Source organism: Leptonychotes weddellii, chromosome 10 (assembly GCF_054177405.1).
Source record: "Leptonychotes weddellii isolate Sample4059 chromosome 10, ASM5417740v2, whole genome shotgun sequence".
Lineage (NCBI taxonomy): Eukaryota > Metazoa > Chordata > Mammalia > Carnivora > Phocidae > Leptonychotes > Leptonychotes weddellii.
In genome coordinates, this window is record NC_138378.1 from 43,280,029 (window position 1) to 43,299,268 (window position 19,240).

At 50.5% G+C, this 19,240-nt stretch overlaps 1 protein-coding gene across 1 annotated transcript in view; it reads right to left on the reverse strand.

Annotated features, from left to right (window-relative positions):
* Positions 1-19,240, reverse strand: part of ABHD12 (abhydrolase domain containing 12, lysophospholipase) — a 73,344-nt gene that overhangs the window by 1,190 nt on the left and 52,914 nt on the right. Inside the window, exons 4-12 of the mRNA XM_081833294.1 lie at positions 14,279-14,398; positions 10,893-10,923; positions 9,125-9,170; positions 6,756-6,885; positions 5,629-5,666; positions 5,006-5,085; positions 3,955-4,037; positions 1,865-1,943; positions 620-747 (exon numbers count right to left, since the gene is read on the reverse strand). Of these exons, the coding sequence (XP_081689420.1) occupies positions 620-747; positions 1,865-1,943; positions 3,955-4,037; positions 5,006-5,085; positions 5,629-5,666; positions 6,756-6,885; positions 9,125-9,170; positions 10,893-10,923; positions 14,279-14,398 (735 nt within the window). The remainder of the gene's footprint in view (positions 1-619; positions 748-1,864; positions 1,944-3,954; positions 4,038-5,005; positions 5,086-5,628; positions 5,667-6,755; positions 6,886-9,124; positions 9,171-10,892; positions 10,924-14,278; positions 14,399-19,240) is intronic.

Here is a 19,240-nt window from a genome sequence, read left to right on the forward strand (position 1 = left end):
GCAGGCCACATGGCCAAGAAGTGGCGGGCTGTCTGTGCCTGGGATGGGAAGCAAGGAGGCCGGGCAGCACCTGAGTGATGGAATTGGTCCCTGCACAAAAGCCCAGGCTCCCGAGGCGGGGCTAGGCCTCATCCAGTTCAAACTGCCCTTTGCCACCATCTCACCCTCCATGCTTGGGCTCTGCACCTGGGCCCGGGATGTGGGCCATGGACCCAGCCGCTGTCCTGGCCCCAGACCATGACAACTGTAGCAGAGCTGGGAGCACAGCCTCTTTTCACGGAGCAGCTGAGGACAAACCGGCTTTTGAGAGCTGGCCCGGAGTCTCCCGTGTGCCTATGCACAGGGGCAGGACCTGACCCACAGCAGCTGGGGTGCGTGTCTGCACGCTGGATGCTCCTGAGTGGCGTGTCTACGCAGCCTGCACAGCCCACACCACAGGGAAGTCACTGCCCTGTGTGATCACGGGAGTGCTTCAGGAGAGAGGGGCCATAAACACGCAACCCCTCTCCATGGAGACGGAAGGCTCCCGAGTCACAGTGACTCCTGGCCCCACCGAGGCAGATTTGGGGGGAACGCGTGCCTGGCCAGGGCGAGTCTGTGGAGAGGGGAGAAGCCTCACCTCAGTATTCGTGGAAGCTCAGGGCTCTTGTAGATATACTTGTGCCTGTAGCCGAGGTCTGAGTGAAAGGGGATAAACTGAACTTTGAAGTCTCGGAAGCTTCGGGATGGAGCAGCGATGTTGTAGAGCTGGGACGAGGGAGAGACAGGTCGGCACCACAGATGGCAGCCCTGCCTGGTGGTCTCCCTGCTGCAGAGACCGGTCAGCGGCTGCTGCCTCTGAAGAGCAACCCAAGCCCCCGCCAACAACACTGCTGCCCGCAGCCTGCAGGGCCAGGGTGGGGGGCACGCGTACGGACAGGCCTGATGCTCGAGACCCTCTGTCCTAACGCCTCTCCCAGGCGGCGCCTCCTCAGGGCGCGGCAAGGCGGACGAGCCAGCCTCGTGGGCAGAGCTGCCTGCCATGCAGTGGTGTGGAGGCCTGCGTGCTAGAGCAGCCCGGAGGGCTCATCCCAGGGTTGGGCCGTCTGCCTCAGACTTCGCCGTGTGCCTGGGTCACGATCTGTCCTTCCTCAGTCCCTTCCTCCCACCCCAGAGATGGCCGGGCTCTGCAGGTCTGAGCGGTGGTTGCTGGGCAGTCCCCTGTGCCCGGACTCACTGGAGGGAGGGGACTTGGTCCTGCTGGAACCCAATGGCACCCGGGCCTCACTCCCTCCAGGCTGACCCTGCTCCTCACCGTCGCCACGCCAGATGGTGCTATCTCCCGCAACACTCACCCACAAACCAAATGCTGCTTCCTGGCAGCAAAGGCAAAGCAAACTCAGCAAAAGCAAACACAGAGGCCCCACAACAGCATGGTATTCCTGACATCAGTCCCATCCCAAAGGCAAGAGAACAGACAAGAGGTTCTGTATCAACTCTGCCGACTGGGGCCCCCGAATGGGGGTGGGGGATCCTCTTCCTCAAGGGTTCTTTCCCTCCAGCCTGGCTCAGTACCTGGTAGTCAAGTCTCTGTCAGGCCAGGACCCCTGCACAGGGACCGGGAGCCATCTGCTTATTTCTCATGTTTCCTCTTGCCATCGAATGTACTGGTGAAGAAGCCCACACCCTCTAACTTACCTTTGCTGATAAGACATCACCTGTTGGCCCCCACCCCGACCCTGCTGCTGACCTCCCCCACGCTTCTCTTTTTCACAAGGGGCACCTGGCAGCAGCAGCACCCCTCCACACCCGCGGATGCCCGGCCCAGCCTGAACGGGAGCCGGCTAGATGCCTACCCGCCCTAGGGCTGGCACCTGGCTCTCACCTTTCGGCCAAGCTGGAAGGGCACGACCGGGTCGTCCTCAGCGTGCAGGATGAGCAGCGAGCAGGAGATGTGCTTCACACTGCGGGAGGAGATGGAACTGGACCAAGGCCCCGGGGAGAGGTCTGGGGTCTCTGGGCCCACCTGGGTTTAGTGGGGGCTTCATCATGGTGCTCAACAGCTAGAACTCAACTGGCTTTTCACTAGAGAACTATAAGTAGATTCCTCAGATGTTTCTACCACCATTCAGTCAAGTCTAGAGATCGATTCATTCACCAAATCAGGCCCCTGCGTATTTTTTGGAAATTGAAAATGATTATTTTTGCCACTAGACCTATTCTTTAAAAGTTACAGAATGATATTTACAAACCCAATAACAGAGGTGGCCCAAGAAATTAATTGCAAATGAAGGTCACTAGAAATGTGTTGGTAAAAAAGCCCACACCCTCTAACCTGTCTTCATTAAAAATGACATTTAAGATCACCCTGAACGTTTACAAATAAGTCGACATTTTCAATAGGTTCACATGATCCAAACCAACCAGCAAACCACGGATGGGCTGTGGGACTGGACAGGCCCTAGAGTGTCTGGCCTCCCCTCACTGAGCAAGCCCGGCACCGGGCAGGACCTGGGCCAGGAGGCTCGCCACCCCACGGACCCAGCCCGTCTGGCGACCTGTACTTCTGCTTGCAGCACACACATGCACTCTCTCCCTGCATTCTGCTTCTAGCGGGGAGCACTTCTGCTGCGAGGGTCACACTTTGACAGCGGAACAGCCCATCTTTTCAGGATTTCCACTGTAAGTAGTCTGTCCTAACCCTGACCCACTCTAGAAAAGGCCTAGTTCACGTGCTGTCATCTTAGAGCTACCCAAGTGGGGGCTTGTGACTTCCTATGGGTGAAATACTGCCATCCCCTCAATGCTCAGCCGGGAGCAGGGCCAAAAGGCGGCTTTGGGGGCCTCAACACTCACTGTGTGCTTGCTGTTGGAACCCAGTTTCTTCAGATAATTCTTGAAGTTCCAAAACAATATTTATAAACAATCAGGTTTTTTGCTTATGTCTGTTCAGTTTTAGTTTGTTCAATTTTTAGAACAAAAACAAATAATTAAAGGGAAAAATATTCCATTTTTTCACATTTATTCCAGAGTGTAGATTTTTAAATGTTAACTGAATATTTACTTTAAGATTTATTTATTTGGGGGGGGGGAGGGGCACAGGGAGAGAATCTTCAAGCACACTCCCCACAGATCCCATGACCCTGAGATCAAGACCTGAGCCGAAACCAAGAGTTGGTCGCTCACCTGACTGAGCCACCCAGGCACCCCAATAGAAATATATTTTAAGATTTTATTTATTTGTCAGAGAGAGAGTGAGCCAGAGCACAAGCAGGCAGAGGGAGAAGCAGATTCCCCTGCTGAACAGCGAGCCTGATACGGGGCTCGATCCCAGGACCCCAAGATCATGACCTGAGCCGAAGGCAGCCACTTAACCGCCTGAGCCACCCAGGTGTCCCTAGAAATATTTTTAATAGTGAACTTTGTAACATCTTTCTACAACCGAACAGAAATCAAACAGCTGAGGCGGTGTCATTGTTTGAGTAATAGTCCCCTTATTGCTCTAGAACCTGTCACGAATTCTGATTCTGATGGACAAGTTTCAAATAAAACAACCACAGGGACATGTTGTCTTCCTGTTGCTTTCATGCCACCACGGCCTTTTCCAATCCCTTCTCTCTCGGCTGCAGCTCTCGGCCTGACTTGCCCTTTACAAAGGTCTGATGGTTAGAGAAGAACCCCAGTATGCAGAATTCCATCCTATTTGGTTAAGGTGACTAGTCCTGGGGGTTCTCAGTGATTTTTTTAAATTGAAAAATGAGGTATTGGGGAGCCTCAGTGGCTCAGTTGTTAGGATCGAGCCCCACATCGGGCTCCCTGCTCGGCGGGAGGCCTGCTTCTCCCTCTCCCTCTCCCCCTGCTTGTGTTCCCTCTCTTGCTGTGTCTCTCTCTGTCAAATAAATAAAATTTAAAAAAAAAACTTAAAAAATAATATAGTAAAAAAAAAAGGAAAAATGAGGTAAGCAGAGTACTCACTTTTCATCATTTGCAAATTTAATTCCACTGCTTGTAATGGGGTCAAGGAAGAACCAGTCAAACCCAGGAAAGTATCGATATATCTGAAAGCGACATGGAAACAACGTGCAGAAGCATCAATTAAAACAGCCACAGAGAAGGCCGAGGTCGAGGGTTCAGACAGAGGGTGCTGAGTGCCCAAGAGTCTCCCCAGCTTCCGAGTGGACCGACCTGAGGCCCCACCAGAGCTGTGTTGGGGCGCCCCGCTGCCCCAGACTCTGTGCTTAAGAGGCTTCCGAACTGGCCACGCGTGGCTGCCCACAAAATGGGCTCCCACAGCTCCCAGCAGCAGCCGGGCAGGACCGGCTCAGAGACCGTACTTCCCACAGATGCGAGGGCTTCCACCCCTGGAAAAACAGGGGTCCATGTGACTTGGGAGTAAAGCAACATCAAAGAAGTAAGACTATAGAGGACTCCTCCTGTCTGCAACAGTGCACCATGAGGTCAGGTGGGGGGCCAACACAGGCCCCCAGAACGGGTGGCCAGCCAAAAAGCAGTGGGACAGAAGAAGACACAGAGGAGCCCCCTCTGGGCCCGGCTTGTAAAAGGAGGGTCTCAATCCTGGCAGGTGAGGAGGGTCTCAGTCACCCTGGGATCCCCACCAGGGTTCACCTGGGGTGTCACCTGGAGATACGACTGGGAGAGCCTGGCTGCTGAGCACCATCCATGCGGACAGGGAACAGGGATGCCCACTGGGTCCATGTCTGCGGAAGCAGCCAAGACAGCAGCTGCCCACCTGGGCTGAGCCCCGCGGGGCAAGGATGCCAGGTCAGCAAACCACGCCTCAGACGCAAGGCCTCCCGGGGGTCCTGCTGTCCCTGGACAACCCAGCTGTGAACCCGTCCTTCCGCCTGACTGCAGAGTTTTAAAATTCCCAGGCAGCTCTGTGGTCAGGCCAATGCCCTGCACTAAACAAGGATTAATTTTTATTTTATATTTTCTTAAGAGTTACCTTGATAGTAATTATTTTAATAATAAAAACAAGTCAATTTTTAATAAGATCTGTACTTGCCACTGAGAACGGATGGCTCTTAGCTTCTTCACGTATATTAGTGAATGGAGATTCCAATATAAGGGCATCTGGAGGTGTCTCTAGATAAATAAACAGGGGGCTGTGAGGTGAACAAGAAGCCCCCACGGACGCCCATGGGAGAGACTGGTCCCCCAGACTGGACTGTGGATCCCAGGTGCCCCCCCAGCCGCCCCCCCCACCCCCCAGCCAGCCTTGCCCCACAGGCCCTTCTGCACGGTAGGTACCTAAGAAGGGCCCACACAGGGGACTCTCAGGTGGCTGTGATTTGCTCCCAAGAACCACATTTACTGAAGCTGTGTATCAGGAGCTCAGCCCTGATAAGGCTCTCCCAGCTGCTTGAGAACCCGTGGGGAACACAGGCTGGGGTCTGCTGGGGGTTTACCCAGACCCTGGCCTCCAGGCCCAGCCCACAGGGCTCCGAGATGACACCAAGCCCTGTTGCTGTGCTGCTCGTCCATCAGGGCCCACCTCCCAGGAACCCACAGCGGAGCCTGGGGCATGGCGTGTGCGCGCAGACACACTGCGTGCCCCGCCCGAGCCCTGGGACCAGGAGGGGCCCATGCCCACCCAACCAGGACTCACACCTCCACACAAGCTCCTACCTCGCTCGCAGAGGCGCCGCACCAGATTTGTTGCCACTCTGAAAAGGGAGGAAGAAACAGTTCAGGTGAATGACGACCAAAGTTGTCTGAGATGAGAGTGTTCTAGTCTTGTAAGTGACCAGAGAAGCTGTGGGGTCTGTGAAGCGGCTGGTGGGGTTTGGGGCTGGGGAAGGGTGTGGACAAAGATGCCCAGGACCGTGACTGGGCCCTGCTGCCCCTGCCATCAGCCACGCTCTCCGACTAGGATGGCAATGACAGCCCCCGGGCCTCTTGCCGTCCCAGGACCATACTGGGCAGGTCCCTTGCAGATGGCTGTGGCAGGATGGCTGCTCCCGCTCTGCCTGGGCCCCTCTCTGTTGTAGGCACGCAGCTCACTCTCCCGGCAGGCCCCATCCCAACTGCCACATGCCATCCAAGGCGAGCAGCAAGGGGAGGAAGAAGCCACAGCCACGGCACCCAAAGGAAAGGCCACTGGAAAAGAGATGGCTGCTGAAGGCCTCAGGACTCCGGGCACTGACAGCAGCACTCCTTTTAGAAACGCTCTCAACCTTCCATCAGCAGAAGCGATTCAGGCAGCCCCAAATGGCATATTAAACTGCCTCCCCCATCTTGGCAGATGTAAGAAGGGAACCACCCACTGCTGCCTCCCCTAAGTTCTCTGGTAAGCCAAGTACAGACTAAGTGGCCAAGCTGTTCACAATCGTCCCTAGTCTGCATGTGATCAAAGCCCGGCCCTCAGGCTTGCCAGCCAGCACCTGCACGCCAAAGCCAGGCAATGCAAAGCCCAAGTGCCCAGTCTCATTCTGCTCTGAGGACATCTCCCTGAGGCACATCCTGGGACTGAGATGAGTGTGCCCCTCCTCCCTGCAGAGGGACATGGCCACCCCACAGCTGCCTGTGTGTGTGTCTCAGGTCACTTCTTCGGCTGAGGAGTTAAAGTAGCTCAAGCTCTTCATGGTCTTTTGTGGCACTTCATCCCCTGCCCCCACCATGGGAATGAGGGACAAGGCTTGTTGGGACTCATGGTGTCATGGGATCCAGAAGCCACGAGGGCACTTTTGGAGGGACCTGGTGAAACGCCCCATGAAGACCTGCTTCCCCATGGATCCACCATGCTGTGAACTCACCCAGTGCCTAGGGAATGACCCCAAATATACACGGGGTTGTCTCCACTTCTTGCTTTGATCCAGTCAAAAACATGAAGTGCGTCATACGTCATGCCTCGTTCCGATGGCGTTCCTACTGAGTCACCCCAACCTGGCGGGGGAGAAGCAGCAAGAGGAGGAAGTCAAACCCAGCCCATGGAACCTCTTGAGGGGCAGGCTCATCTTCTCCTTTCTCAACAGGCAGCCTAGGCCTGTCCTGGGCAACAGAAGTCTCTGCCACCATCATTCACAACCCTATGCGAGGGGTGTCTGGACAAGCCTGCTCCTACTTCTCCTACTTCCTCAGCCAGCTACAACCCCCGAACCCAGACAGCCATCCATACACCCTTATCTAAGTCCCAAAGAACAACTGTGCAGACAGGGCAGTCAGACCCACAGACTCCTGTGGGCAGATGGGACAGCAAACTCCCCAACCGTTAGGGCTTGCTGGTAGCTGGCCCAAGATGAAGGGCCAGTGACACCCTAGCCTGCCCAGGAGCCCCTGCAGAACAGGAGCATTCCTGGGGGCGGGTCCCTGAGCCCAGTTTGGATTCCATGGCCAGCTGTAGCCCAGCTAAAGACAGATGTGGGGAGTCAAGCTGGGGGTGGGGGCAAGATTCCAGGCTCAAGGCAACTCTGACCCAGAAAGGGAAGAGGCTGTTAGAATAGCAGAGAAAAGTTAACCATCTCTGCCTCAGACTGCATCCTCCCCCAGGGCCCTCCCCCCAGGCTCTTGGAAAGGGTAAGTGCCACTGTCATTTCTAGCAACTCAGCAGTGAGTCATCATCAAATGATCTGAAAGCACCACAAGGCTTAGAGCCAGTTCTGCTGCATAAGCAAAACCCACAATTAGTGGGCACAATAAACCACCTCCCCTGGGCGTCCCAGATGCCAGATGAGGGAAGGGACTATGTGAGAGACAAGGCCATCCTGAGAGATTCAGGGTGTGGATAGGAGGAAGGGACACAGAGACAGAGACTGGGAGAAGTGGAGCTTAGAAATGCAGAGACTTGAGGAGAACCGAGGGATTTCACTTCCTGGTAGAAGCACAAGAAGGTAAACAAGGAAGAAGGCCGCTCTTTCTATCACCCTGAGGTCTCTAGCAACCTGCAGGAACAGAAAACCCTTTTAGCATGGAGAAAAGGATAAGTGGGTGAACTACTTTCTAGATCCTGATCTGTAGTTTTCCCCAACCCAGAATTTGCAAATAGTCTTCTATGAAAGAGCCATCCCTGCAGCAGGCAGGACCACCACCCACCTCCCCCCAAGAGGTCTGTGTGCTCATCCCTGGAGACTGTAAATATGTTAAATTATGTGGCAAGCACAGGGCGGGACTGAGGCTGCAGAAGGAAATGAGGGCACTGATCAGTGGACTATGACATGGGTGATTACGGGCTTATCAGCGTGGGTACAAAGTAATCACAATGGTCTACTGGACAAGTGAGAGAGGAAGACCAAAGTCAGGGTCAGAAAACAGACTCAAGAGGCCATGAGCTGAGGCACAAGGACAGCTTTGAGCAGTTGGAAAAGGCAGGGAACTGGATTCTCCCACAGCACCTCCTGAAGGGCCTGGCCCTGCCAACACCTGGATTTTAACCCAGCAGCTAAAGATTTTGGACTTGTGACCTCCAGAACTGCAAGATAGTAAGTCTGTGCTGTTTGAAGACATCAGGTTTGTGGCAATTTGTTACAGCAGCAAGAAGAAACTAACACGACACCCGTACCCTCGGTTTGAGGGTATGGACACCACTACCCTCCCCTAGTAGGTCAGGCTAAGCAGGCCAAGCAGGCCAAGCAGGCCAAGCAGCCCTCTGACCTCTGACCTCTGCCGCTGAGACTATAGGAGGCCCATGCTTCTCACAGGGCAGCTCCCGGTCAGTACAAAGTATTTTCCTGGCTCATTAAGGTGCACTGTTTTTAGCCTACAATAACTGCAGGTTCTCTGTCTATTCAGCGGCAAAGCCCTCTGATTCACTCAAGAAAGAAAAAGTACTGAGGGTCAAGGAGAAGAAAGAATCTTCCTTCTCTCTTAACAGTTCTTTTTCCTGCTTTCAGAACTTTAACAAGACCAGCTCTTCTGCCCACAAAACGTGTCCGACGACCAGCTTTGGGGGAGTCTGAGTCCAGTAAAGAAAAGACAGTATTTTCTACATTTAAAACGTTGTTGAGGGATGCCTCTCGTCTGCCTGCAGGACACACATGGGAGGACTCTGTCCCCTCACCCCCTTACTACCACACTCGCCATCGCTGCAGGTCAGGGCACCACCTCGGCTTCCCAGGGTGACGCCTGCACAGCAGACCCTGACAGGAGCGGTGCGACAGCCCAGACTCGCACTTGCAAAAGAACTCACCTCTGTAGTCAAAGGTGACCACATGGTAACCAAGGGAACTCAGCACCTGGAAAGTGAAAAATAAATACCTGGGCAACAAATCCACACATCTTGGATTGAGGGCAGCTTGCCTCTTACTAACCCAGCCTGATGTCAGTCTTTGTGTCCTGCACACAGTGGGAGCTTAATAGACTGTTATGACGCTGCCCATTCCCCATTATAAAACCCACACGTCGGCCGCTGCTATTCCCCATTCCCCATTATAAAACCCACACGTCTCAGCCGCAGGAGAGCCGTTCTTTCCATATCCCGGAGGCAGAGGGCATCAGCGGCCCTCTGCCTCTGGGATATGGAAAGAACGGCTCTCCTGAGGCTGAGACCACATTCAGACCACAGGCTCACAGGTAGCCCCCCCAGGGCAGACACCCTGAGACCAGAGACCCAGGAAGAGGGGCTCTACGGTCAGAGACTGCATCCGGGATCCTTACTGCAACCTAGCATTTCTGACTGTAAGCTTTCGCTGAATTTTTCCATTATTAAAAACAAAATCCCTCTAGATGACGTGATCTCCTGGACTAGATGATTACTCACAGCCCCCACCTGAGCCTTCCTGGGGTGTACCCAGAGCCATGTGGAAGCGGCCAGCCACCAACATCCCCCAAAATCACCTGAGGGAGGTGTGCCCCTTTCTCCTTCGCTGGCCCCAGTGCAGCCTGTGGCAGCTGCTTCCCTCCAGCCCTGAGCCTCCCGCAGAGTCTGCCCCCACCAGGGCCACAGCTGCTCCAGGTGCGAACCTCAACCGGGGACCACAGCTCTGCAAGCGCACCCCCTCCCCAACTTGATCCAATTCAATCGAGGCACAAACACTCCATGGCCCATAGCAGCGCCTGTCCTCAGTGTATGAGGGACAGAGTGGTGCCCACAAGATGCAGATGTTCCCTTGCATTTGCTTCTGTCCGTCTCTGCCAGGTTAGCCAATGCAGGCGTCCATCCCTGTGAGGGGAGGCTGAGGGAGATGGCCCTGGAGGGAACCACACATTTCCGGCTCTGAGCGCCTGGCTGGGAGACCCACTGGCCCCTCCACCAGGTCAGCCTGGAATCTGGTTCTAAGGTGAGACTTCAGTGTGGCAGAGCTCCTGACCCTGCAACTTGGCAGGAGTGTGGCTCCCTGGCCCTGGGTGCTCTCCATTCGTTTTATAAGAGAAACACAGCATTTAACAACAATTTCAAATGCCTTCAATATAACTGCCAATATCTGGCATATGATCCCCAAAGTGCATTCCTTCTGCATTCCTTTCCTTTCTTCTTTCTTTCATTATAGGAGGCACTATATGCTTTTATTATATATGCTTATATATTATTATATTATATATATTATTATATGCTTCTTATATAAGCATTCCATGGAGAAGGCAGTGTTGGAAAGGCCAATGCTGATCAACCCTCTCACAAGTACTGGAGGCACTCCCCTCTGTACATGCCTCCTGGGAAGAGCAGGTGGGAAATACCACTTGGGCGATGAGCTTTCCTTCCTATGCCATGTGGATACCACTCTCCCCTCATACACACTATGTATGTGACTCTGCTCTTCATATACCCCCTGTACACAAATCTGCCCATCGACACCTTGTGAATGCCACTCTGCGTGTTCTACACTGTGTGCGCGCCGCTCTCCCATCACCACACTGTGTACGCAGCTCTCCTGTCATCACACCGTGTACACAGCTCTGCCCCATCATACAGCCTATGGACACCCCTCTGTCATACATTGTGTGCCATCTTCACCTACCTTGTAAAGTTCCACCCGGTGGTCACCTCCTCTAGAGCGTCAGGGAAAAGGAAACAAGAATGGGTGTTAGCACATCTTCTCAAAAAGGCCGGCCCCAGGGTCAGTACTGGAGTGTCTGGGTCCTTGGTGACTTGGTCCCCAAGTCCATACAGGGAGGGTTATTGGGGGACAGGTGACCTCCTCTGCAGGGCATCATAGTGGCTCCATGCTTGTTTCTGGCAGTACCGTGACAAGCAAGGGATAGTGTTAGCATTTTGGGGATATTTCTTAATTACTGCCTTACTTCTATTTTTGACTAGCTAATACATAGGTACAATACACAATCCAGAAGACACAAGAGGATACACAGCAAGCCCCCAACTCCTGCCCAGCACGTAGCCCCTGCCTCAGCTGCCTGGTGACCAGCAAGTAGGCAGAAGTGAAGGCGCTTCTTTATACGACATACGCACTCTACTTTCTCTCACTTTTCACTCAGTAATTCACAGCCAACTTCCAAGACTCTTTTTAGCGGTGGTTCACACCTTCCTTATCTTGCAGTCATTCTGGCCCTCTCCTACCTGCTGTGAACCTAAGTTTTACTGCCATGGCCAGCTCGTGCTGATGTCCTTTTGCATAAGTGTGCTCCACGTGTGGGATACGTTCCTACACACTGAACTGCTGGGTGGAAGGTGTGTGTGATCATAAGCTTGACAATTACTGCCCAGCCATCTTCAGAAGGGCCCTGGCCCATCTCCTAGCCCTGCACCCACAGATTAGTGTGGAGTGGGCACTTCTTATTACAGACACTAAACAGGCGTTCATGCATCCAAACTGTTTCGTGTGTCTATACTTCTTTGTCCGAGGACTACCTATCCCTTCTCATGCTTTGTCCAGCTGTTGGTCGGCTATTACTGTGGACAGACACCAAAGTGGGGACGGGGCCACCTCAGGAAGGAGAGCATGTCAGCGGGTGAACTCACCCTCTCCAGACTTTTTAGCAGTTTTCCTCTTTTATAGTGAGCATCCTGGCCACTTTGCTGTGTGTATGTTTGGGGCGGGGGGTGGGGGGCAGGCAGGGAGTGTCCCTGAGAGAGACCGGGATGAGACAAAGGAGGAAAACCAATGCAATGCGGCCACAGAAATACAACGGAATGAGTTTCAGGACCAGAAGGAAATACTGAAAAATGTTTTCAGTTATCTTTGGAAAAGTTCATGGTGGCTCTTGTCTAGGTTGTTTGAATTCCCTACCTCGAGCAAAAAGAAGAGGGGTTGAGCATGTGACACAGTGCACAGCAGCAGCCGGGGACTGGCTCTCGGGGAGCCAGGGCTGCTGTAATCCTGCCAGGCTGGGGGCGGGGGGGCTCTCTGGGGACAGGGGAGAGGGCAGCAACACTTTCAAAGTCGCAGTGTTCCTTCAAACCTGAAGTTTAGGCAGACTTTATCTTTTTTACCATGTGACTGGCATTGCTTAACTGAACCTTATTCCCAGTAAACTACAAAATTTTCTCATTTATAGGATGATGCTACCAGAGTGGTTATAACCACTTGCTCTTTGAAAAGCAGAAGAGAGGGCGCCTGGGTGGCTCAGTCGTTAAGCGTCTGCCTTCGGCTCAGGTCATGATCCCAGGATCCTGGGATCGAGTCCCACATCGGGCTCCCTGCTCGGCGGGAAGCCTGCTTCTCCCTCCCCCACTCCCCCTGCTTATGTTCCCTCTCTCGCTTTGTCTCTGTCAAATAAATAAATAAAATCTTAAAAAAAAAAAAAAAAGAAAAGAAAAGCAGAAGAGAAACCCACTGTAGCTAGTCCCAGACAAAGAAGAAAGCAAACTACCAAGTGCATGCATGATTCAGCAGCTAAACGCTCTGCTCTGAGGCCTCACACAGCATCTTCACAGCCCACACTTCCTGGACTTCCTGCAATGTCCACTGTGGAGCCTCTCTGCCCCGACACCACCAGGGTCTGCTTGCTGCTCTCCCCACCCCCCGCAAAGGCCTGTTAATTGATCTCTTTGTTGGTTCTGCCTATAGAATGACATACCCCCAGCACACCATGGCAGCCACGGCACCCCGCTGACCCTTACCCGGGCCCTGTAGTATCCCTGCCTCCTGCCGGCTCCTGCCAGCTCACTCACGTGCCCTAAGGAATCTGCAACAACGCTGACCCTCCTGGGGCTTCTCAGACAATGTTGTTTGGAAAATGTACCTCCTCCTTCACCCACGCTGCTCTCTCAGAGATTCTTCTGAACAAGGCCAACCATGTGGGTAGACAAAGCCAATTTCCAGTGAATCTGAAGGACATACCATCAAAGCCACTCTTTTTAAAAAAAAAAAAAAAAGACTTTATTTGAGAGAGAGAGGGAGCACGAGTGCATGAGCAGGGTGAGCAGCAGAGGGAGAGGGAGAAGCAGACTTCCCGCAGAGCAGGGAGTCTGATGCGGGACTCGATCCCAGGATCCTGGGATCATGACCTGAGCTGAAGGTACACGCTTGACCGACTGGGCTACCCAGGCGCCCACAAAGCCACTCTTGAAAAGCATCTGGGATAAACTTGAGCAAAGGCTTGGCCTGCCACAGACAGTGCCTCAGCAATAGCCTGGCAGGACACACTGGCATTGCTGGCTTACAGATGAGAGAGAGAGAACTCACACCCATCACCTAACCCGACAGCATGGTGGGGCGGCCTGGGAGGATGAGTTTATCTGTGTGCACTCAGCTGGGGTCCCTCTGGCCTCCCTCTGCTTTCAGCAGCCCTCCTTCGATGTCACCCTGACTCCTTCTCAGCACTCACTGCCCCTTGCCAGGAAGTGTGCCTCCGCCCCAGAAGGGGATGCCTGCCTGCGACCTTCAGACGGGGCTGACACACACGGCTGGTGAACAGGAGACAGCATTCCCCGGGGGTGCTGCGGTCCTGAAGTGTCACAGCGACCCCTCTGAGGAACCACCGCACCTTACTCACTGAGAAGCCTTATTTCCTAAGTCACTGGCCCTCACTTTGCCCTTCAAATTACGACGTCAGGAGGAAGGCAACACCCCACTCTGGCCGAGGATCCGGGTCACTGTGGCAGAGACACAACCTCCTCCATTCCACCCAGGTGCGAGCCCCAGATAAGGGGTGTCTGGACACAGCTTCCCACATCTGCTTAACATGGGGGGTGGGGTGGTTTCCCAAGGAAACTGCACCTGGGCCCACCTTGCATACAGCTCTGCTCTGAGCCTGTGGGAACACTGCTTCATGGGAGTTTCACCCTGACCTCTTTCCCCCAAATCCCATAAACTCTGCCTTTTCCTGTGTTCTTGGGATGCCCCACAGCCCCACTGCCTGTACACTCCCTCACTGCAGGGGGTCAGTAGACCCGACCGGGCCAGCATTGCAGGGAGGACACGCTATACAGGCTCCTCTTCCTCACCGTGTGCCTGCATTCCCGTGCAGGTACAGGATGATAGGGCGGCTGGAAGCCAAGGTGTCCTCATACCACATCTGGTCCTTTCCTTGGGCATCCTTCCACCAGACAGCGGGGACAGTGTGCCTGGAAACAGAAGCAGAGTGGAGTGGCATGATCAGATGAGGATGACTACTGACAGAACGACACAGGATCAGAGTCACAACTGAGCACAGAGCAGGACGGGTGGGGCTGGGGAGGCAAACTGCCCCCATGACCAGAAGAAATAACTCAGAACTCCAAGCTAGAGTGATGGCTTCTGACAGCCTTGGTAGATTTCCTACTTATACCTGGGCACCTCGGGGCCACAGAAGCTCCCTCTGGTAGCAGGTGGGCAGGGGTTGGGGGTGGGGGTGGAGTTTCTCCCGTGTGAACTGTACACTCTGTAAGGTAAGATCTAGTCCGGCTCGCTCACCAGGCCTTCACCTGGGCCTCGCACAGAATGAGTGCTTAATACATACTAGCTAAGTAACATCATTTCCCCTCATACACACCCATATATTTAAGCTGCAACTTTTTACTTATTTTTATTTAAATTCAGTTAACATATAATGTATTATTAGTTTCAGAGGTAGAGTTCAGTGATTCATCAGTCTTATATAAAGCCCGGTGCTCATTACATCAAGTGCCCTCCTTAACACCATCACCCAGTTACTCCATCCCCCTACCTTCCTCCCCTCCAGCAACCCTTAGTTTGTTTCCTATGATTAAGTCTCTTATGATTTGTCTCCCTCTCTTATTTCATCTTGTTTTATTTTTTCCTCTCTTCCCCTATGATCCTGTTTTGTTTCCTAAATTCCACATATGAGTGAAATCATATAATTGTCTTTCTCTTATTGACTTATTTTGCTTAGCATAATACCCTCCAGTCATCCATGTCCATGTAAATGGTAAGTATTCATCCTTTCTGATGGCTGAGTAATATTCCATTGTATATATGGACCACATCTTCTTTATCCATTCATCTGTTGAAGGGCATCTCGGCTCTTTTCATAGTTTGGCTTTTGTGGACATTGCTGCTATGAACATTGGGGTGCACGTGCCCCTTCAAATCACTGTTTGTATCCTTTGGATAAATACCTAGTAGTACAATTGCTGGGTCATAGGGTAGCTCTACTTTCAACTTCTTGAGGACCCTCCCTACTGTTCTCCAGAGTGGCTGCACCAGCTTGCATTCCCACCAACAATGTAGGAGGGTTCCCCTTTCTCCGGATCCTCACCAACATTTGTTGTTTCCAGTCTTGTTAATTTTTAGCCATTCTGACTGGTGTGAGGTGGTATCTCATTGTGGTTTTGATGTGTATTTCCTTGATGCCAAGTGATGTGAAGCATATCTTCATGTGTCTGTTGGCCATTTGTATGTCTTCTTTGAAGAAATGTCTGTTCATGTCTCCTGCCCATTTCTGACTAGATTATTTGTTTTTTTGGGTGATGAGTTTGATAAGTTCTTTATGTATCTTGGATAGTAGCCTTTTATCTGATATGTCATTTGCAAATATCTTCTCCCATAATGTAGGTTGCCTTTTAGTTTTGTTCACTATTTTCCTTGCTGTGCAGAGCTTTTTATCTTGATTAAGTCTTAATAGTTCATTTTTGCTTTTGTTTCCTTTTCTATCGGAGACATAACTAGCAAGAATTTGCTGTAGCCAAGGTCAAAGAGGTTGCTGCTTGTGTTCTCCTCTATGATTTTGATAGATTCCTGTCTCACATTTAGGTCTTTCATCCATTTCATGTTTATCTTTGTGTATGGTGTAAGAAAGAGGTCCAGTTTCATTCTCCTGCATGTGGCTGTCCAATTTTCCCAACACCATTTGTGGAAGAGACTGTCTTTGTTCCATTGGATATGCTTTCGTGCTTTGTCGAAGATTACTTGACCACAGAGTTGAGGGTCCATTTCTGGGTTCTCTATTCTGTTCCATTGATCTATGTGTCTGTTTTTGTGCCAGTATCATGCTGTCTTGATGATCACAGCTTTGTAATACAGCTTAAAGTCAGATATTGTGATGCCCCCAGCTTTGGTTTTCTTCCAACATCCCCCTGGTGATTCAGGGTCTTTTCTCGTTCCATACAAATTTTAGGATTGTTTGTTCCAGCTCTGCGAAAACGGCGATGGTATTTTGATAAGGATTGCGCTGAATGTGTAGATTCCTCTGGGCAGCATAGACATTTTCACAATGTTTATTCTTCCAATCCATGAGCATGGAATGTTTTTCCATCTCTTTGTGTCTTCCTCAATTTCTTAAGTGTTCTGTGGTTTCTAGAGTATATATCCTATACCTCTGTGATTAGGTTTATTCCTAGGTATCTTATGGTTTTTGGTGCTTTTGTAAATAGGATCAATTCCTTAATTTCTCTTTCTTTTGTCTCATTGTTAGTGTATAGAAATGCAACTGATTTCTGTGAATTGATTTTATATCCTGCCACTTTACTGAATTCCTGTATGAGTTCTAGTAATTTTGGGGTGGAGGCTTTTGGGTTTTCCATATAAAGTATCATGTCATCTGTGAAGAGAAAGAGTTTAACTTCCTCTTTGCTGATTACACAGATGCCTTTCATTTCTTTTTGTTGTCTGATTGCGGTTGCTAGGACTTCTAGTACTATGTTGAATAATAGTGGTGAGAGTAGGCATCCCTGTCGTGTTCCTGATCTTAGGGGAAAAGCTCTCAGTTTTTCCTCACTGAGAATGATATTCACTGTGTGCTTTACACAGATGGCTTTTACGATATTGAGGTATGTACCCTCTATCCCTACACTATGGAGAGCTTTAATCAACAAAGTATGCTGTATTTTGTCAAATGCTTTCTCTGCATCAATTGAGAGTATCATGTGGTTCTTGCCTTTCTTTGACTTATGTAGTCTATCACAGATTGATTTGTGGATGCTGAACTATCCTTGCAGCCAAGGAATAAATCCCACTTGGTTGTGGTGAATAAACCTCTTACTGTACTGTTGGATCCTACTGGCTAGTATCTTGGTGAGAATTTCTGCATCCATGTTCATCAGGGATATTGGTCTGTAATTCTCCTTTTTGGTGGGGTCTTTGTCTGGTTTTGGGATCAAGGAAATGCTGGCTTCTTGAGTTTGGAAGTTTTCCTTCCATTTATGTTTTTTGAAACAGCTTCAGAAGAATAGGTATTCATTCTTTAAATGTTTGGCAGAAGTCCCCTGGGAAACCATCTGGCCCTGGACTCTTGTTTTCTTGGGAGATTTTTATTTACTGCTTCAATTTCCTAGCTGGTTATGGATCTGTTTGGGTTTTCTATTTCTTCCTGTTTCGGTTTTGGTAGTTTATACGTCTCTAGGAATGCATCCATTTCTTCCAGATTGCCTAATCAGCTGGCATATATTTGCTGATAATATGTTCTTATAATTGTTTATATTTCTTTGGTATTGGTTGTGATCTCTCTTCTTTCATTCATGATTTTATTTATTTGGGTCCTTTCTCTTTTCTTTTGGTAAGTCTGGCCAGGGGTTTATCAATCTTAAAATTCTTTCAAAGAACCAGCTCCCAGTTTTGTTGATCTATTCTACTGTTCTTTTGGTTTCTATTTCATTGATTTCTGGCCTAATCTTTATTATTTCCCTTCTACTGGATTTAGGCTTTATTTGCTGGGCTTTTCCCCCCAGCTCCTTTAGGTGTAATGGTTAGGTTGTGTATTTGAGACCTATCTTGTTTCTTGAGAAAGGTTTGTATTGCTATATACTTCCCTCTTAGGACCACCTTTGCTGCATCCCAAAGGTTTGGAACAGTTGTGTTTTGTTTTGTTTTGTTTTTTTAAAGATTTTATTTATTTATTTGAGACAGAGAGAATGAGAGAGAGAGCACATAAGAGGGGGGAGGGTCAGAGGCAGAAGCAGGCTCCCTGCCGAGCAGGGAGCCCGATGCGGGACTCGATCCAGGGACTCCAGGATCATGACCTGAGCCGAAGGCAGTCGCTTAACCAACTGAGCCACCCAGGCGCCCTGGAACAGTTGTGTTTTAAGTTTCATTAGTTTCCATGAATTTTTAAATTCTTCTTTAGTTTCCTGGTTGACCCATTCATTCCTTAGTAGGATGCTCTTTAGACTCCATGTATGTGAGTTTTTTTCAAATTTCCTCGTGTGATTTAGTTCCAGGTTCAAAGCATTATGGTCCGAAGATATGCATGGAATAATCTCAATCTTCTGGTACTGGTTGAGACCTGATTTGTGACCCAGTATGTGATCTATTGTGGAGAATGTTCCACGTGCACTTGAGAAGAATGTGTATTCTTTTGCTTTAGGATGGAATGCTCTGAATATATCCATGAAGTACAGTCCAGTGTGTCATTCAAAGCCCTTGTTTCCTTGTTGATCTTCTACTTAGATGATCTATCCATTGCAGTGAGTGGGGTGTCCCCTATTATTGGGGCACCTGGGTAGCTCAGTCAATTAGCATCTGCCTTCAGCCCAGGTCATGATCCCAGGGACCTGGGACCTGGGATCAAGCCCTGCATCAGGCTCCTTGCTCAGTAGGGAGCCTGCTCCCCACCCTTGTGCTCTCTCTGTCAAATAAATAAAATCTTTTTTAAAAAATAATAAAGTCCCTTACTATTATTATATTATTATCGACATGTTGTTTAATTTTATTATTAACTGGTTTATGTAATTGGCTGCTCCCATGTTAGGGGTATAAATGTTTACAATTGTTAGATCTTCTCGTCGAATAGAACCTTTAATGATGATATAGTGTGCTTCCTCATCTTTTATTACAGTCTTTGGCTTAAAATCTAATTTGTCTGATATAGGGATTGCTACCCCAGCTTTCTTTTGATGTCCATTAGCATGATAAATGGTTTTCCACCCCCTCACTTTCAATCTGGAGGTGTCTTTGGGTCTAAAGCGAGTCTCTTGCAGGCAGCATATCGATGGGTCTTGTTTTTTTATCCAGTCTGATACCCTATGTCTTTT